General features: G+C 42.2%; 1 protein-coding gene, 1 long non-coding RNA gene and 1 pseudogene across 2 annotated transcripts in view; 2 read left to right on the plus strand and 1 right to left on the minus strand.

Moving 5' to 3' along the window:
• The window catches only part of LOC130513406 (uncharacterized), a 328,720-nt gene that overhangs the window by 261,875 nt on the left and 47,121 nt on the right, over nt 1-19,724 (plus strand). Inside the window, exon 15 of the mRNA XM_057012116.1 lies at nt 7,168-7,269. Coding sequence (XP_056868096.1) covers nt 7,168-7,269 — 102 coding nt within the window. The remainder of the gene's footprint in view (nt 1-7,167; nt 7,270-19,724) is intronic.
• Nucleotides 9,533-17,908, plus strand: LOC130513555 (uncharacterized). The gene is made up of 3 exons (XR_008946756.1): nt 9,533-10,005; nt 17,339-17,421; nt 17,680-17,908. It is a non-coding gene; the product is annotated as an uncharacterized LOC130513555 (long non-coding RNA).
• On the minus strand, nt 13,195-15,400 carry LOC130513441 (general transcription factor II-I repeat domain-containing protein 2-like; annotated as a pseudogene).

Raw genomic sequence — 19,724 nt, forward strand, 5'->3', positions numbered from 1 at the left:
TTTTTAAAAACTGATTTCTTTTAAATTTGCCAGCACGGAAATGGAAAACCTGATGAATTTGAAACAAGAGCCAGGAGCAGCTCTGATGAAGAAGAGCAGATGATCAACTCAGCAACATGATCCGACACACCAACACGATGTCTGGAGGCTTCAGGTCAAAGGGACACCAGGAGACGACTGTTGCTTCTCCACTGAAAAATGATGTTTAAAGGCTTAAAACGGCGCCATCAGACAATCACAGTCCATGAAAACTGACCTCAACCATCAAAAGGACCTGGAGAATCAGCACACAGGTCCAGCTTCAGAAGGTTTGAGGCTTTCCATCATGTCGTACAGGGAAGCCAGATCCAGATACTTGATATTCAGTGACTTGGACACCTGAGGGAGGTCTCCAGAAGTTCTACTGAGGAATGAAAGAGTGGACGGGTCAGTTTTAGTCTCTTTATAAGCAGCTGGTTTATTGGGGAAGCTGCTGATGATAAAGGCTGACCAGTTACATGAGCTAAAGAAGGTCTGTAACTTCAGATCACATTCAGGATTAACACTGTAAAAACATGAGAGTTTGTGGAAAAGGATCCTTTGATGTGTTTCAATGACCAATATTGTTTGTGTATTTGGTGTCATATTTTACAAATGTTCAGTTACGTTCTGTGAACGCTGGTGCTGAAGTCATTATTTTTCTCTCAATGAAAATATTTAATATGTAGAAAATACAGACAAAGATGCACCTAGAGATAAAAATAATCATAAAGGAGAAAAATACCTTAGATAATAGAAAAATATATTTAAACGATAATGATGTATATAATGAATAAAAAAAATAAAGTAAATCAGGCCCTTCATCTTATTATGTGGTTACTGGAAATGTCTCTAAAGTGTAGAAGTGTCAACAAGTTAAAAGCAGCCATATAAAAATTCAATTCTTCCATGAAGATATTAAAGTCCTATTATAGTAGTGTGTAAAGTTCATATGCTACATATGAAGTACAGAACAAACAAAAAAATCCTTAATCCGCGCCCTCTCAAAGAGAGAACAGAATAATGGCGAAAAGATTAGTTCAGAGAAAAATTGATTCAGAACACAGGACATTTAACCTGCAGTGGACAAACCATTATTTCTTTGTTCAATGCAAAGAAAAGGCTGCCTGACTCATCTGTCAAGAGGAGGTGGCGGTATTCAAACAATACAATCTGCAGTGACACTATGAACCCCATCACAAAGACAAGTACGATAGCTTGCAAGGCCAAATGCGAACAGACAAACTCTCAAAGCGAACAAGTGGACCGTTAGCTCAGCAGAATACATTTGTACGCCAAGCTCAGCTGAACCAGGCATCTGTTGGGGCCAGCTTTCAGGCTGCTCCACTGATAGCAAGCAGCCGTAAACCTTTCACTGATGGAGAGTTTGTCAAGAAATGCATAAACGCTGTGGCGGAGGTGGTGTGTCCCGAGAAGAAAGATGTCTTTAATGCCGTGAGTGTATCAGCGAGTACAATCACCAGACACATTGAAGAAATCGGGGGTAATGTAAACGCCCAGCTGCAGCAGAAGATGAAAGAATTTGAATTATTTTTTTTGTGACGAACCCAGAGAGGGTTATTTGGTTATGATTTATTTCATTAATAGTGTTATTATTTATTTCCTGACTTTTGTTCTGTGAAGAATCCAGAAAGGGTTATTTGATTGTGCTTTCTTGAAAACAATACATTTTTACGTTTAGACACTCCTGCAATCCTCAGACTGTTTCTGTTACAAACTGACACTGGCCCCTGATCAGAGAAGGGGAAAGTTATGTGGCCCTCACAGGAAAGAGTCTGGGGACCCCTGGACTAAATGATACCAGTTTGTCCTGTCAGTGGAAATTCACTGTTGAATGAGAGTCAGTTGGTGGAAATGATGTGTATACAGTTTAAATACACTTAAATGACATTGATGATAATAACATTTTGTAAAAAGAAAATTATATATAAAATTTTTCCCCACCACTTCAGGAGGGCGGTGCCCCAGCGCCCCCTATGGGCCACCCGCCTCTGCAGCTCAAACTACGGGGCAGCAGAGCTTCATTTGGTCAAAGGTCAGTGAAATAAAGAATCTACAGTTCTGCGTGAAGCCACGTGGTGGCGCCAGAGAAGAGAAACCACAATCCGTCAGGATCAAAATGGGAAATGGCAACAAAAGTTAAAAAAAAAGACCATAAATCTGTGTAGAATTGATCAATTCTGGGAGACAGACATTCAAAATCACATAGTTATTCGCTAAATGGCAGTGAATAAAACAGCTAAGGTCCCAAGATTAACGTGAATATGAACTCTTTCAACTTTGACTCCAACAGACTCGACGGAAGGAAGCGGCCCGCTGGCTGTGAGCAGCACCAACAGACCCTCAGGAGTCCAGAACACCTCAGAATTAACCTGAACATGATAAAAACCACCCAGAAAGCCTGAGGACCAACCACCAAACTAACATGAAAAAACAGACACAGATGGCTTTGATGGTTTTGGTCTTTTTTCCCCTCTGTTGAAGAAATAAAGGTGCTGTTTTATTACAGTTGCCAAGTGGGGAATCGAGAAGTTTCTGTGGGAAACGTTTAGCAAGTTTTCAGAAACTGAACATTTGCTGTATTAGCACTGTTTAATCATTATTTTGCTATTAAAAGGACTAATCATCGTCTCTGTCACCTCTTTACCTCTGAAATCAGAGAAATCTTGTTTTTCTGGATTGTTTACATTTCGTTTCTTCCTCTTTTCCCACTTTTTTATGAACAATAACCAAAAATGAAAAAATCCTTATCAATACTTAATCAAAGCTTCCTTTGTATATAGAGAAAACATGGGGTTTTTTTTTTACATACATTCAAAGGAAAACTTTACACAACTGTCAGGGTTGTTTTCTGGTGTCTAACTTCCAGAACCACTGTTTACGAGTTGCTGCACAACAGGGACAAAGTCTAATGTACAAACTACAGGCGTGAGTTACACTGTGATCACACACACACACACACACACACACCGATCAGACCAGTTGGACTCTGCTGCCACTGAAACATTCCCGTACTGGATTTTAATGGAAATCATGTCAACGTATCAGCGTCCCCAGTGCTGGTGGGCCTAATTTTCCTGTGGACTTTGAGGGGGGGAGGTGAGTGACCCTTGTTGAATCAGTGTTTGAACAAAGATGAAATTTTTTTAGCTCCTTATTGAAATCTAAAGATAGAATCTCTCATAATTATGAAGATTTGCTCCAGTTTCTTTGATCAGTGTCAACGTTAAACTTTTTAGAAAATAAAGTGGGCTCATTCAGTGGGATCTAACTTTTGCTGAAATGAGTAAATAAGCTCCAGATCAGCGGTGGAACATCAGTAATGTCAGCAGGCGTTGAAGCTCCTGAAGCTCACACACAGCACTGCAGGCGCCTTCACACCCAGATCCCACAATATTCACCTGGGCTGAACCGAGTTTTAAAAGAAATACACTTTTAGGCTGAAAGGACTAAAATGTAGCAGCAAATGAAACAGAAACCTGAACAGCTCAACTCTGGAATCTTGTGGAACCTGCCTGCGCTCTGCTCACATTCCAAAGTCCACACCTTCACACGACCGAGTCAAATATTAATCTGAAGGTTGATGGTGCTTCTTCATCTGTTGCTTCACAGAATCAAGAATCTGTGTTGTGGGACAAAGATGCATCCTTCCGTGCACTTTCCTCCCTGGAGGAGATACTCTCATCCGCTGGATGCAAATGCCTGACAAAAATATCATCCATTCATACTATGACAACAAAGACCAGCTGGGATCACAGATCACCTGGAGGTTCAACCAGGCAGAGATCATCCTGAATCGCACAGTCGGTGCCGATGATCTGGTGTCAGACAGCTGGAAGCATCACGTGAAGAATGTGTCCCAGTCAGGTGACCTCACGTTGCAACATGTGTCTTCACCCCAGGAGGGAATGTACACATGTGACCTCAGTAACGGCGAGGAAACATACGTCACCATCACGGCGTTGACCATCAGCAAGAGTCCAGGTGAGACAGTCGGTGGGTCAAAGTTCAACCAGCTCAAATTTGACAGATTGAAAGTGACCTCATGAAGTAGATGTAAAGCAGCAAAAGGAAAATAATGAACCCAAAACCACCACAAAAGTTATAAAAAGCATCTTCATGTCATCAGTCAGCTGATTTAATGAAGAATCATTATTAAGGTTTGAGTGTTGACCTGAATTTCTTTGAATTTCAGCTGAAAATCAAACTGACCCGGTTGGAATTGGTGTCAAAGTTGGAGTCATAGTTGCTGTAGTTTCAGTAATTTGCTACTGCAAAAAAAATAAGTTGTCAAAAGGCCGTCATTTAAATCAGACAAGAGCCGAAGATCAACCATAACAGATGGAATTAAGGTAACTATTTGTTCATTTATAATCCACATCCTTGTCCTACATTTCATTACCTAATTAATCCTTCACCCTCTGCAGACATTTTAATGAAAATTGTAGTTTGAGATATTAAAATTCACAGAGAACTTTTTTTTTAAAAAGCTTCATATTCATTTAAAGAGAGAAACCCTGATCGGTTCTTTATGCTGTCATAGTTTTGCGTCTTCATTTTTCAGCTGATTTTTAAAAACTGTTTTCTTTTAAATTTGCCACAATTAAGAGGTGTGTGCAGCCCCCAAAATGTCAGTACTGTCAATATCCTATAGGGACACTTTGAACCAGAGGGGATCCTATAGATCAAAAAGTTGACACAGTTTGATTCCGCACCCAAAAACGAACATCTGTCAGACGAACTCCAGTTGTTTCCCAGTATTTCAGTTAAAACGTGGACCAAATTGTTCTGAAGAGAGGCGCTTGTGCTGAAGATGACGCGCGCAAAACACAACACGTGACGTGTAGAGGAAGAAGAAGCGAAAGTGAAAGTTCTCAACTTCGGGCTCCATCTTGAGTGACCGAGCCCTGATGGAAAACCTCTAATATTCAGGTAGCATTTGGTTCTTTCACTGCTGTCGTCTCGAATCAATGTTCCGCTGCGAGATGCGGCTTAATAACTGCGTGTTCGCAATGAGCGTGCGCGTGTTTCGGACGCACATTGCGGCTGGTCGACGGGAATGTTGTGACGGATGATCAAACTTTGTACCGTGTTTCCTCTAACTGCGTTTTCCGCTAACCCTGAGCCAACATTTTAGAGGTTGAGGAAGCACATTTAATACTCACAATAAGTCGACAATATTATTTGCAGTTAGTGGAAAAATCCACGGAAAGAGGGACACAAACGCGGAAGTTTTAGTTTAGCCTCCTCTCTTTGTCCCTCCACCAGGGGGACAATCAATCCTTTATTTAAAAAAGGAGAGTATGTAAAGAGGGAGAGATCAAGGCATTCCATTTTATTGTTTTAACAACTGTTTTGAATAAGCAGTCAAGAAAACGAAACGAAACCTAAACCCATGGTGTTTTCATATTTTTGGTCCTGTACATGTGGTCAGATAAGATTAGTCTGAGCAGAATTGGGTGTTTTTTGCCCTTTGCTGTGTGTCATCTATTCTATTCAGCATGTTGGGTTGCTTGACTTCTGTTGGGTTGTGTCAACTTGATGCATCACTTCTGAGATATTGACACACCTTTTTCCTGAGGCTGGCTCCAATGCTGCCAACACACCTGGCCATGGATATGGTGGGACTTCTGTGATGAGTGGGGTCAGAGGTGGTGGACAAGCTCTGCTCCAAAACAAGCTTGCTAGATATGTTTGGGATCTCCTCCGCCACAACCACCAGCTGCAACTAGTAGCTGTGCACGCCATGCAGAGTTTTGACCTCTAGGTCAGGCTACAAATGTTTTTTCCAGCACCATCATGTGTTCGTGAGAAACATGATGCACCTGATCAAAAAAAGCTGCTTGTAATCTGACAGACGAGCCATGATGAGATGTCAAGGTGCGTTGTTGAAAATGAAGATCCTCTTCTTGGAATCCTGTCTGAGATGACAGAAGATGATGCTGCATTTGACCCACTTTGATGATGTGATGACGTATTTCTGTTTAGTTTTGAATGCATTCTCATCTTATTTGTTGAATTTAATGTTGAGAACTGACATCTTGAAAGAATTTAGGTTTTCTTGTAAACCATAACCAGATAAAAAATGATTTAATCTGTATTTGTGTGCGTCCGTCTAATGCCACCGCACCTTTTGAAACACCCAGGAGAAACATTTTTTCCACAACTATTTTATATTAACATGGTGTAAACTTTTAAGATGTCCCTAAACTTTTTCCAATATATATGTGGCCTGTATGATGTACAGGGTTACATCATATAATAGATTTTGATGTGAATGAGCCGACAACACGTCATTGGACAGACCTCTGCTTGTCTTCATGCTGAGAATCATGTTCTTTAATCTTATTTTCTGTGTCAGCAGACTGTTCCTGCTTAACCGTTTAGACTCACATTTAAAAATGAGCAAATGTGTGATGGAAGGGAAGAGAGAGCAGAGTCCACAGTGTCCCCCTGTGTGTCCATGAAAAGCGACAAGTCCAAAGACCGCCCTTTCAACTTTGGTATTGGACCTCAAGGCTCACCTTTAAAGTAAGGTTTTCTGAACCACACAACTCTGCCTTAGAACATTTCACAACCACACAAAACATCATTTTGTAGGTATTAGCCTCTACTATCGTGAAAAATGAAATTCATCACGTCCTTAAAATGAAACGGTGCACAGTCCTTTCACCATGTTGGCCTGTGGAAAACCAGTGTTGTCGGCCCGATGGACCAGCGTCCCCGTCGTTGCCGGACCACCGTTGGCCACCAGTTGTTGGGTTTTGGGATCAAAGTGGGGGCGTTTCCTGTTTCTGGTTCTCCTCACGGATCCATGACTACAACATGTTGCTGCAAGTGCAGAGACGTTTGCTCTGGAAAGAACTTTAGAGCACATTCAGTGCTGCAGGATGAGGGGCCGGAAAAGGTGCCAGTTCTTTTCTCACTGCAGGGAACAGTTAAAAAAAGCAGCTTAAACTCTGAAAACATGAAAATTATACAGAGACATCATTGATTTATTGATTCAGTTGTTATCCAGAATGTATTAGAAATGTTCCTGTTTGACAAAAATGCAGTGAGTTTAACTACAACCTCTCCAGATTATTTACCTTCATCACAGTCTCATCACTATTTCTGATGTTTCCTCAGGATGGACGAGGACAGAGCAGAGTCCACAGTGCCCAGCTGGGTGTCCCTGAAGAGTGACCTGTCCAAAGATGGAGCAATAACCTTCAGAAGTTCAGACAAAATGTAAGAAAACTAAAGCGTGATGATGTGTTTGTGTGCCAGCTTTTAGTCACATTAACAGCAGCAGGTTGTGAGTTTATTATTGGAGATGTTTAACACTTAAACCTCAGACAGTCATATAGTTACATACTTAATGTGAATATTGTTGATTAGAAACAAGAATCATGTTTTAAACTGAAAGATGAATTCAGACATAAATGCTGGAACAATATTGAGTCTTGATCAGGTTTTTTCATCCTATAAATCAAAGGACTAATAGAGATTGTTTCATAGTGAGAGGGGGGAGCACATCCTATCAAACTGGGACCAGGCAGCTCCACCAGGAGAGTCCTCTTGTTCACAATCTGGAAGCAGATCTGGAGATGCTGAAATGAAGCCCAAACAAAGTAAAATTGTTCAATATAAAGTTGAACTTGTGATGTCATGAATTTGTAGTTGTGTTGATGATTTATTATAGATGGAAATCAATGGTTTACTTATGTTCAGGAAGTGATCTGCAGGAGGTGATAGAAGGTCATAAGATGAGTCTGAAGAGAAGATGTGAACATGTGACTGAAGGAACTCATGAAGCAGGAAGTGGAACCCTGCTGAACAAGATCTACACTGAGCTCTACATCACTGAGGGACAAAGTGAGGAGGTGGACACACAACATGAGGTGAGACAGCTTGAGATAACCTCCAAGAAGAACATCCAGGACACTCCAATCAAGTGCCAGGACCTCTTCAAAGTCTTATCTGAGCAACAGAGACACATCAGAGTGGTTCTGACCAACGGTGTCGCCGGCGTTGGAAAAACCTTCTCAGTGCAGAAGTTCAGTCTGGACTGGGCAGAAGGTTTGGAGAACCAAGACATCAGTCTGGTGCTTCCGCTCTCATGCAGGGAGCTGAACTTGATCAGAGATGAGCAGCACAGTCTTCTCTCACTGCTTCATGTTTTCCATCCAACATTACAGAAGATCAGAGCAGAAGATCTGACTGTCTGGAAACTTCTGTTCATCTTTGATGGCCTGGATGAAAGCAGATTTTCACTGGATTTCAACAAGCATCAGCTCATCTCTGATGTCACACAAGTATCGTCCGTTGACGTGCTACTGGTGAACCTCATCCAGGGGAACCTGCTTCCCTCAGCTCTCATCTGGATCACCTCCAGACCTGCAGCAGCCCATCAGATTCCTCCCTCGTGTGTTGACAGGATCACAGAAGTACGAGGCTTCACTGACTCCCAGAAGGAGGAGTACTTCAGGAGGAGGTTCACTGATGAAGATCTGTCCAAGAGAATCATCTCACACATCAAGGCCTCCAGGAGCCTCTACATCATGTGTCTGATCCCAGTTTTCTGCTGGATCACTGCTATAGTTCTGGAGGACATGATGACCAGAGACCAGAGAGGAGAGCTGCCCAAAACACTGACTGACCTCTACTCACACTTCCTGAGGGTTCAGATAAAGAGGAAGATATATCCTCTTTCATATGTTATTAAGTCACATGCTCATATATCCTCTTTCATATGTTATTAAGTCACATGTTCATATATCCTCTTTCATATGTTATTAAGTCACATGTTCATATATCCTCTTTCATATGTTATTAAGTCACATGCTCATATATCCTCTTTCATATGTTATTAAGTCACATGCTCATATATCCTCTTTATATGTTATTAAGTCACATGTTCATATATCCTCTTTCATTTTTAAGTCACATGTTCATATATCCTCTTTCATATGTTATTAAGTCACATGCTCATATATCCTCTATCATATGTTATTAAGTCACATGTTCGTATATCCTCTTTCATATGTTATTTGTTGTGGTTCGGTTTCTGGTCGGCACTCGGACTTCTCACCTCCTCCCGTACCTGCAGGAACGGCATTCAGGGGGGGGGGGCGATCTCCGAAGAGCGCTGAGCCTCCAGCGCACCTGCAGCTCGTTACGCCAAAATCAGGAAGACAATAGTTCACAGAAAACGAAATAATTGAAATCAAAAGAAAAAGCTTAGAATAAGCAAGGGATTGCGGAGTACAGTCACAGATTCTCAATTCAATTTTTATGCGCTTTTCTGTGAACTTAGATTTGATTTTTTTTAATTTGAAACTTACTGTGTTTCCTTATGTGTTTATCTGCTTTTGTTATGTGACTGAGGATCAAAACATTTTTACATGTGTTTTTGGCATAAGTTAAATTACATTTGTGTAATGCTAATAGTTTGATATCATACAGTGTAAAATATTTGCATGAGGAAGTTTAGTAATGACAGAAACTACATTTTGGGTATAAATAAAGTTGATGAGTCCTTATATTTTCTGTTAAGTTTAAATGTGTTTGTTATTTTACTCTTTATTTGCATATTTGAATGAAACTTGAACGCAAAGTTGTCTGCTCCTTTGTTTACTTCCGGTTCCTGTCGCTAGTTTCCGGTATCGTGAGCTCACTCTCGCTAGCTTGTCACTGACGGTGGTTGTCAGCGCAACATCAGCGAGTCTCCAGCCCGGACGCGGCTCCTTCGTGCGTCCACAGAGGCTCCGTCTGTCTCCTACTGACTTGTATCTCTACATTTTTTCGTCGCTGCTGGTTGTCAAACGTTTTCTGGAACTTGTGGCGCTCGGCTGCCGGCGACGGCAACTATATCTGTTTTAAAGAAGCGGAGGAGACCGCGGAGGAGGTTCCGAGGATGAACCCTCAGTGCGCCCGCTGTGGGAAGATCGTCTACCGACAGAGAAAGTGAGCTGCCTGGACAAGGTGAGCTGGATGAGCCGGAGAAGCGTCCTTTTAGTCCGTTTTAGCGAGGATGACAGAAACGGGAACCTTTGGGCAGGTCCTGTGAAGTTGGACACGTCGGTGATTGAAAAGTGGAAGAAAAACGACCCTTAAATAGCTTTTTCGGACTTAAATGGCAGATATCACAGAAAAAGAGCTCATCAATAACTGTAAATGAGCCAGACTTGCTGGTCAAACCAGGCTTTGGAGGAAATCTGGCCTCGTTTTAAGTTTTTTAAATGCATTTCTTTAAACTCTTAGAACACGAGGAACTCTTATTGGGGGCAGAAAAGGTACATTTTTATCTGGTAAAATTCAGTCAAAAGAGCACTAAAAGCATGAATAAACTGAATCATGTAGATTCTAATGACATAAGCTGGAGCTCCAACAGTTACAGCCCATAATGAGACTGCAACTGTTTCTGTGAAAGTGAACTTTTATACAGTTTACATTCTGCAGATTTCTGTCAAATTTCAATGCAAACATTCTTGTTAATCGATATAATAGAAATCTGTTACACATCATGGATCAGTCAGTAATCTTGGACAACAGCAACGTTTAATCCTGGATCACTGCTCCATATATTTAAATGAACAAAGACGGCTGATACTGATTTAAGACAGAATTTGTGCATTTTGATGATCACATTCATCGGGTTTTTAACCACTGATGGAAACATCCTGATTCATTTAAATCAGGGGTGTCCAAGTCAAATGGACGGAGGGCCAAATAAAAAATGTAGCTCCAAGCCGAGGGCCAGACTGATCCATGTTCATTGAAACATTTTCAAATGACCTCATATAGTCTAGTGCAGGGGTCACCGACCTTTTTGAGACGGAGAGCTACTTCCTGGGTACTGAATCATGTGAAGGGCCACCAGTCTGATACACACTTCTGAAATAGCCAATTTGCTCAATTTACCTTTAACTAAATGTCATTATTAATAGTTAATGATATTCATCTCTGCAAAGACACTGATCATGTAATGATTTCTCACAATCAATATCAACAATGATTAACAAGATCAGGAACAGATAAATATCATATGCAACACTTTATTTCTATATTTTGTCTTACTGCAAGTGTTTTTCAAATTGAAAAAAATGTTTTAAACCATTTTAAAATGATCACTTCTCCAACAGTCCTAGGAAATCACAATGTCCCATTTTTACCAGCCACTGACATTTTTTAACAAATCATGAATTACTTTGCACCACGTTTGTACAAATAATAAATCATGTAAAATACAAAAATAAACTTTCAGATTTTAAATAAATCTGATTACGTTTTGAACTTCACACTTCAGTCTGCAGATTTTTTCACATGAACATTTTAACATAAACAATTGTTCCATTTTACAAACACATTTAACAAATTCTGAAGGAGACACCAAATCTGGTGTCCGTTTCTTTGTCCGTTGGGGGGAAGCCTGGCGTTGCTGCGGTTACCAGTGTGTGTCCTCTGGTGGGGAACTTGACAGTGCAGCTCTGAGTGAGTCTGGCAGATGTGCATCAGGGAGGCCTGTTCTGTGTTGGTTCTTGATGAAGTTCATGTCAGAAAAGGCTGATTCACAAAGAGAGGTCGACCCAAAAGGCTTGCAACCTTCATAGCTGCTGTACATACACCACTGTACTTTTCTGTGTCAACAAGGCACCAAAAGTTTGGTGCAGCCTGAGAGGCTTTGAGCTGCAGCTCATTTCACAATGTTACAATTTCAATTGCATCTGTGCAGCATCCAGGCTGAAGGTTGCACTGAACTGCTGAGCAATGCATGATATGTCCACGTTCATGAAAGGGTTAGAAATGAAGGACACACATGGCTCAAGCTGATCCAGGTCACAAAACCTGTTCTCAAACTCTTGCCCAAGTCTTTATGAGCTGAGAGCACTTTTCTGCGCTTTAGTCCAAAGCCTCACATGCAGAAGCGTTGTCTCTCAGCACCATCTGCACAGAGGGGAAGTGCAGCACCTTTTGTCTGTAAATGCACAGAGAAAATGTTCATCTTGGCTTTAGATGCATTTACAGCACTGATCCTATCAGCAACAGTCTCACCTTTGCCTTGAAGCTCCCAGTTCAAACTGTTCTGTTTCCCAGTAATGTCCGTTAAAAATGCAAGGTCCAGTGTCCAGCCAGTGTCCTCCAGCAGCGCGGCGTCTTCCCCTCTGGACTGCATGAACTCTTTTATTTCACTCAAAAGTGACAAAAAAGGAAGCAAAGTCCGTCCCCTGCTGAGCCATCGGATTTCTGTGTGTAGGAGCAGGTCACCATATTCAGCTGGCAGCTCCTCCAACAGAACCTTGAATGTTCTGAGCTGTTTGGCTCTGGAGCGGATGCTGTTTCTGATCTTCACCACAGGAGTCATCACGTGCTCAAAGCCCATCACTCTGGCACATGAGGCCTACAGACAGCAGGAGCCCCGTCTGTAGTGGGCCGCTCATAGCGGGAGCCCCGTCTGTAGTGGGCCGCTCACAGCGGGAGCCCCGTCTGTAGCGGGCCGCTCATATCGGGAGCCCCGTCTGTAGCGGGCCGCTCACAGTGGGAGCCCCGTCCGTAGCGGGCCGCTCACAGCGGGAGCCCCGTCTGTAGTCACTGATACCAGCTTTTCCAGCGGCACTTTTTCTCCACCAAAAACTCCTTCACCGCGTTATATATGTCAACTCCCCTCGTTATATGTGTCAACTCCCCTCGTAGTTGTCTTTAGGGGCAGTAGTGTGAGAAGTTCTTCTCTTGTGGAGAAAGAAACTCTCGTGGTGAAAATGATGTTTCTTCTTTCTTTTTTCTGCCATCTTTTTATAGGTCAGTCATCTCCTCGTTCTGGCTGCGCCCGCTCGGCTGTTTGGTCGTAGCGATCTGCGTAGACGCTACGTTTTGGTCATGCGCATCATACTGACCTTTGAACTATACTAGGTCATAGTTCATTTATATAACACATTTTTTTAATATGTTGTTATTTCCAGTTTATGTGTAAGTGTGATTTAAACAAGAATCGCAAACAAAATAAATTAGATGCAGCTCATTGGTCAGTGGTGCTATTTGAGCTATTTTTAGAACAGGCCGGTGGGCGACTCAGGTGGTTCTGACGGGCGACCAACTGAAAACCTAACAAATATTTTACAAGATGATCAGATAAATAAAGCAATAGTTTCTTATGGCTCTGTCAGTCATTTTTAATTTTCAAGAGGCACAAAAGACAAATTTGCTTTCTATAAAAATCCCCATAACATGAACATTAAATGAATGAAGCGGTATTATTCAAGGCACCATCAGTAGATTTTCTCATTGAGCAAAAGTGGGCTAAATTTACTTCAAAGAAAAAAATTATAACAGCAATTATCATTCACTCAACTGAAATATTTTTGGAACATAATTGGATTGAAACACAATAACATAAAGTGCAAAAATCTATGAACCAAAAACAACACTTTCTTCAAGGAAAAGGCACATGTGCAGTGAAAAATATTGAACTTTAACTTTTAAACTTGAGCTGAGTAATAATTGTAAATGTGTTATTGCACCTTAATGTTCACTTGTTTGAGGCTGATACTTGGTGGTGTCTCATCTTTTGGACGAGTTCATCAATGTTGGGGGTCCGGCTCTGAGCTGAGGAACTCCTCACAATTGAGTGAAGGTGTTCAGCAGGAAGTCCACTTCTGTGTGATGTTTTGTTCAGCTTCATCAAAGAAAGCAGTTGTTCCCGCAGGTCTGTGCTGCCAAACACAGGCAACGTTGGAGCAGCCTGGATGTGTGTCGGGGAGGAAACGGGCAAACTCCGCAGCACCCACTGCCCCATGTGTTGCCTTCAGGGCATCACTGCATTGGAGCTCAATCAACTCCATTTGGAGCTTTGGTGCTGAGCTTTCCACCTCAACCTCAAACGGACGGCTGAGCAGTTCAAACCTGCTTTTTGGTGCTTTTAAGTCAGTGACTCGGCGTGGGAAGTCAGCGGCGAGAACACTCATTTAATCAGCAAACTGTGCGCTCGGGAACACACTGGTAGAGAGCTTCTCTTTCAGGGTCTGGCAGCTGGGAAAGTAGCTCAAGTTTCCTTTGTGCATCTGTGCCTCCCACAGAGTCCGTTTGGTTCTAAAGGCCTTCACTGTACTGTACATATCAGAGGGGACACCACCCCGACCCTGCAGCTGCAGCTTCATTGCATTCAGATGACTCGGAATGTCCCACAGAAAAGCCGTTTCACACAAGAACCTTTGGTCTGGGAGCTGAGTTGTGTCTTTCCCTTTGCTGTCCAAGAACATCCGATCTCCTCACCAAGCTGGAAACATCTCTGCAGCACCTTTCCCTGGCTTAGCCATCGCACCTCAGTGTGATGGGGCAAATCACCACGCTGCGTTTGCCACTGGCTCAGAAACGCCTTGAACTGGCGCTGAATGAAACCTTTGGCTCTGATAAAGTTCCCTGCGTGCGTGATGGTGAACATTCCATGTTCCATGTTCAGGGCTTCAGCACACAACGATTCCAGGTGTATGATGCAATGATGAGCTGTCAGTTCAGCGTAACGTTTTCCTCCTGCATCTTCTCCCGTATCTTGGCCACCAGTCCACTCCTGTGTCCACACATGGCAGGTGCTCCGTCTGTTGTCCAACCCACCAGTTTTTCCCGAGGCAGCTCCATCTCATTTCCACATCTTGACACCTCTTCATACAAATCCTGTCCTGTGGTTGTGCCGTGCACAGGACGTAACGCCAGAAACTCCTCTGTCACGTTGAGGCTGGAGTCCCCTCTAATGTCGCTGCTCTCATCCACAGCCAGGGAAGATGCCATGAAATCTTTCCCCTTTTTCTCCAGCTGCTCTTTTAGATTGAGGGACAACAATGGTGTTTCTGCTCAGGCTCCCGTTTAAAAAGAGTTGTGTCTGGGCAAACTTGCTCACAAACTTTAAGCATGCTGTGTTTGATGGAATCCCCCTCTGGAAATGGCCGGGCTGATTGAGCGATCTCTTCTGCCAGAATCAAACTGGCTTGACAGCAGCCTGGCTTTGAGATTTGGCTTTTCTGAACAGAGCCTGTCCAGATTTGAGGCCTGGTTTTAATTCCTCAACCTTCTGTAGCTTTTGTTCCATGTCCATATTCTTGTCTTTGTCTGCTTGTTTAGCTTCATGATGCCGTCTCAGATGATATTCTTTCATTACCGCCACCCTTCTCCACACAGAAGACACCCAGGTTTCCCAGCTGCCTCCGTGAACATGTACTCCCACTCCCACCTTGTTTGAACCCCCGGTTCTCAGTGTCCACCTTCCGTTTTGCCATTTTATGGGTATCTGAAAGTTAACTTTTGCTGTTATGCTAATGACTACTGATAAATAATGAAATGAAGCCACCTCCCGCTCAGACTGTCACCGTTGCATTGTGGGAAATGTAGTATTGGCCTGTGTAAAACATCTGCGGCCTGCGGGCCGGTACTAATAATAAATCATTATCATCCCGGGGGCCATAGAAAACCCTCGACCTTGACTCTGACATATGTGCTTTAAATGATTTGTTTAGACTCCCATTTATTTGGCTGTTTGGATATCATCTTTGCTAGTGTGTGTGCATGCGCACGCTCTATGGAACTGGCATAAAGGATGTTAAAATTAGTCTAAATTAGTCTAAATTAAATAAAAAATCATCCATTCATCATTCCAATCAGGCGGTGTTTGAGGCTTTCCATCATGTCGTACAGGGAAGCCAGATCCAGATACTTGATGTTCAGTGACTTGGACACCTGAGGGAGGTCTCCAGAAGTTCTACTGAGGAATGAAAGAGTGGACGGGTCAGTTTTAGTCTCTTTATAAGCAGCTGGTTTATTGGGGAAGCTGCTGATGATAAAGGCTGATCAGTTACGTGAGCTAAAGAAGGTCTGTAACTTCAGATCACATTCAGGATTAACACTGTAAAAACATGAGAGTTTGTGGGAAAAGGATCCTTTTGATGTGTTTCAATGACCAATATTGTTTGTGTATTTGGTGTCATTTTACAAATGTTCAGTTACGTTCTGTGAACGCTGGTGCTGAAGTCATTATTTTTCTCTCAATGAAAATATTTAATACGTAGAAAATACAGACAAAGATGCACCTAGAGATAAAAATAATCATAAAGGAGAAAAATACCTTAGATAATAGAAAAATATATTTAAACGATAATGATGTATATAATGGAAGAAAAAAAAAGTAAATCAGGCTCTTCATCTTATTATGTGGTTACTGGAAATGTCTCTAAAGTGTAGAAGTGTCAACAAGTTAAAAGCAGCCATATAAAAATTCAATTCTTCCATGAAGATATTAAAGTCCTATTAAAGTTCATATGCTACATATGAAGTACAGAACAAACAAAAAAATCCTTAATCCGCCCCTCTCAAAGAGAGAACAGAATAATGGCGAAAAGATTAGTTCAGAGAAAAATTGATTCAGAACGCAGGACATTTAACCTGCAATGGACAAACCATTATTTTTTGTTCAATGCAAAGAAAAGGCTGCCTGACTCATCTATCAAGAGGAGGTGGCGGTATTCAAACAATACAATCTGCGGTGACACTATGAACCCCGTCACAAAGACAAGTACGATAGCTTGCAAGGCCAAATGCGAACAGACAAACTCTCAAAGCTAACAAGTGGACCGTTAGCTCAGCAGAATACATTTGGACGCCAAGCTCAGCTGAACCAGGCATCTGTTGGGGCCAGCTTTCAGGCTGCTCCACTGATAGCAAGCAGCCGTAAACCTTTCACTGATGGAGAGTTTGTCAAGAAATGCATAAACGCTGTGGCGGAGGTGGTGTGTCCCGGGAAGAAAGATGTCTTAATGCTGTGAGTGTATCAGCGAGTACAATCACCAGACACATTGAAGAAATCGGGGGTAATGTAAACGCCCAGCTGCAGCAGAAGATGAAAGAATTTGAATTAATTTTTTGTGACGAACCCAGAGAGGGTTATTTGGTTGTTATTTATTTCATTAATAGTGTTATTATTTATTTCCTGACTTTTGTTCTGTGAAGAATCCAGAAAGGGTTATTTGATTGTGCTTTCTTGAAAACAATACATTTTTACGTTTAGACACTCCTGCAATCCTCAGACTGTTTCTGTTACAAACTGACACTGGCCCCTGATCAGAGAAGGGAAAGTTATGTGGCCCTCACAGGAAAGAGTCTGGGGACCCCTGGACTAAATGATACCAGTTTGTCCTGTCAGTGGAAATTCACTGTTGAATGAGAGTCAGTTGGTGGAAATGATGTGTATACAGTTTAAATACACTTAAATGACATTGATGATAATAACATTTTGTAAAAAGAAAATTATATATATAATTTTTCCCCACCACGTCAGGAGGGCGGTGCCCCAGCGCCCCCTATGGGCCACCCGCCTCTGCAGCTCAAACTACGGGGCAGCAGAGCTTCATTTGGTCAAAGGTCAGTGAAATAAAGAATCTACAGTTCTGCGTGAAGCCACATGGTGGCGCCAGAGAAGAGAAACCACAATCCGTCAGGATCAAAAGGGGAAATGGCAACAAAAAGTTGGAAAAAAATGACCATAAATCTGTAGAATTGATCAATTCTGGGAGACAGACATTCAAAATCAGACAGTTATTCGCTAAATGGCAGTGAATAAAACAGCCAAGGTCCCAAGATTAACGTGAATATGAACTCTTTCAACTTTGACTCCAACAGACTCGTCGGAAGGAAGCGGCCCGCTGGCTGTGAGCAGCACCAACAGACCCTCAGGAGTCCAGAACACCTCAGAATTAACCTGAACATGATAAAAACCACCCAGAAAGCCTGAGTACCAACCACCAAACTAACATGAAAAAACAGACACAGATGGCTTTGATGGTTTTGGTCTTTTTCCCCTCTGTTGAAGAAATAAAGGTGCTGTTTTATTACAGTTGCCAAGTGGGAATCGGAGTAGTTTCAGTGGGAAATGTTTACGGACATTTGCTGTATTAGCACTGTTTAATCATTATTTTGCTATTAAAAGGACTAATCATTGTCTCTGTCACCTCTTTACCTCTGAATTGAGACAAATCTTGTTTCTTTCTCTTTATATTTTTGTTTACTGACAATGCTATCATGGCAATTTTATGAACAATAACCAAAAATTAAAAAATCCTCATCAATGCTTAATCAAAGCTTCCTTTGTAATATTAGAAAAACATGGTTTTTTACATACATTCAAAGGAAAACTTAACACAACTGTCAGGGTTGTTTTCTGGTGTCTAACTTCCAGAACCACTGTTTACGAGTTGCTGCACAACAGGGACAAAGTCTGAACGACAAGTTATTACAGGTGTGAGTTTCACTGTGATCTCACACACACACACACACACACACTGATCAGACCAGCTGGACTCTGCTGCCACTGAAACATTCCTGTACTGGATTTTAATGGAAATCATGTCAACGTATCAGCGTCCTCTGTTGCTGGTGGGCCTAATTTTCCTGTGGACTTTGAGGGGGGGAGGTGAGTGACCCTTGTTGAATCAGTGTTTGAACAAAGATGAAATTCATTTTTAGCTCCTTATTGAAATCTAAAGATAGAATCTCTCATAATTATGAAGATTTGCTCCAGTTTCTTTGATCAGTGTCAATGTTAAACTTTTTAGAAAATAAAGTGGGCTCATTCAGTGGGATCTAACTTTTGCTGAAATGAGTAAATAAGCTCCAGATCAGCGGTGGAACATCAGTAATGTCAGCAGGCGTTGAAGCTCCTGAAGCTCACACACAGCACTGCAGGGGCCTTCACACCCAGATCCTCACAATATTCACCTGGGCTGAACCGAGTTTTAAAAGAAATACACTTTTAGGCTAAAAAGGACTAAAATGTAGCAGCAAATGAACAGAAACCTGAACAGCTGAGCTCTGGAATCTTGTGGAACCTGCCTGCGTTCTGCTCACATTCCAAAGTCCACACCTTCACACGACCGAGTCAAATATTAATCTGAAGGTTGATGGTGCTTCTTCATCTGTTGCTTCACAGAATCAACAGTCTGTGTTGTGGGACAAAGATGCATCCTTCCGTGCACTTTCCTCCCTGGAAATAATACTCTCATCCGCTGGATTCAAATGTCTAACAACAAATGCGTCCATTTATACCTTTACAACAAAGACCAGCTGGGATCACAGATACCATCTTTCCAAAGCCGGACTTCACTCTTCCAGGACCAGATCTCCAGAGGGAACGCCTCGCTGCTGCTGATGTGGGTGAAGGTGGAGGACCAAGGTCGATACATGTGTTACAGCAGCACTGACATTGACAACTCAGAGAAGTTCATAGAGCTGAAGGTGGAAGGTCAGTCTCCACCACCCAGGAAGTGATCCAGCAGTATTTCTGAAGAGTATGTGATTGTGTTCTTTTGGACCAACTCACACAGAAGATGTTCCTTCTTCTTTGTCTTTGCAGCTCTGATCCGTAACGTCAACATCAAGCAGGTAAATGACACAATCACCTGCAGCTCAGAGAGGATCTACCCAGAACCTGAGCTCAGCTGGTCCACAAACCCTCCCTCCCCCATGAGGGATCCACAAAACCTGAGGTCCAGCTGATGGAAGATGGGCTCTACAAGATCAGCTCTACGATTGACAAGAACTCGACTGCTCTGAGCTACAGCTGCACCGTCAGCGCTGGCAGAAACAAAAGGAAAACCACTTTGTTTAAAGCACGTAGGTGTTTCTGCTGTTTACTGAAAGATCCTTCATGAGGCGTCGCTATAAACTTA

Source organism: Takifugu flavidus, chromosome 17, assembly GCF_003711565.1.
Source record: "Takifugu flavidus isolate HTHZ2018 chromosome 17, ASM371156v2, whole genome shotgun sequence".
Taxonomy (NCBI): domain Eukaryota; kingdom Metazoa; phylum Chordata; class Actinopteri; order Tetraodontiformes; family Tetraodontidae; genus Takifugu; species Takifugu flavidus.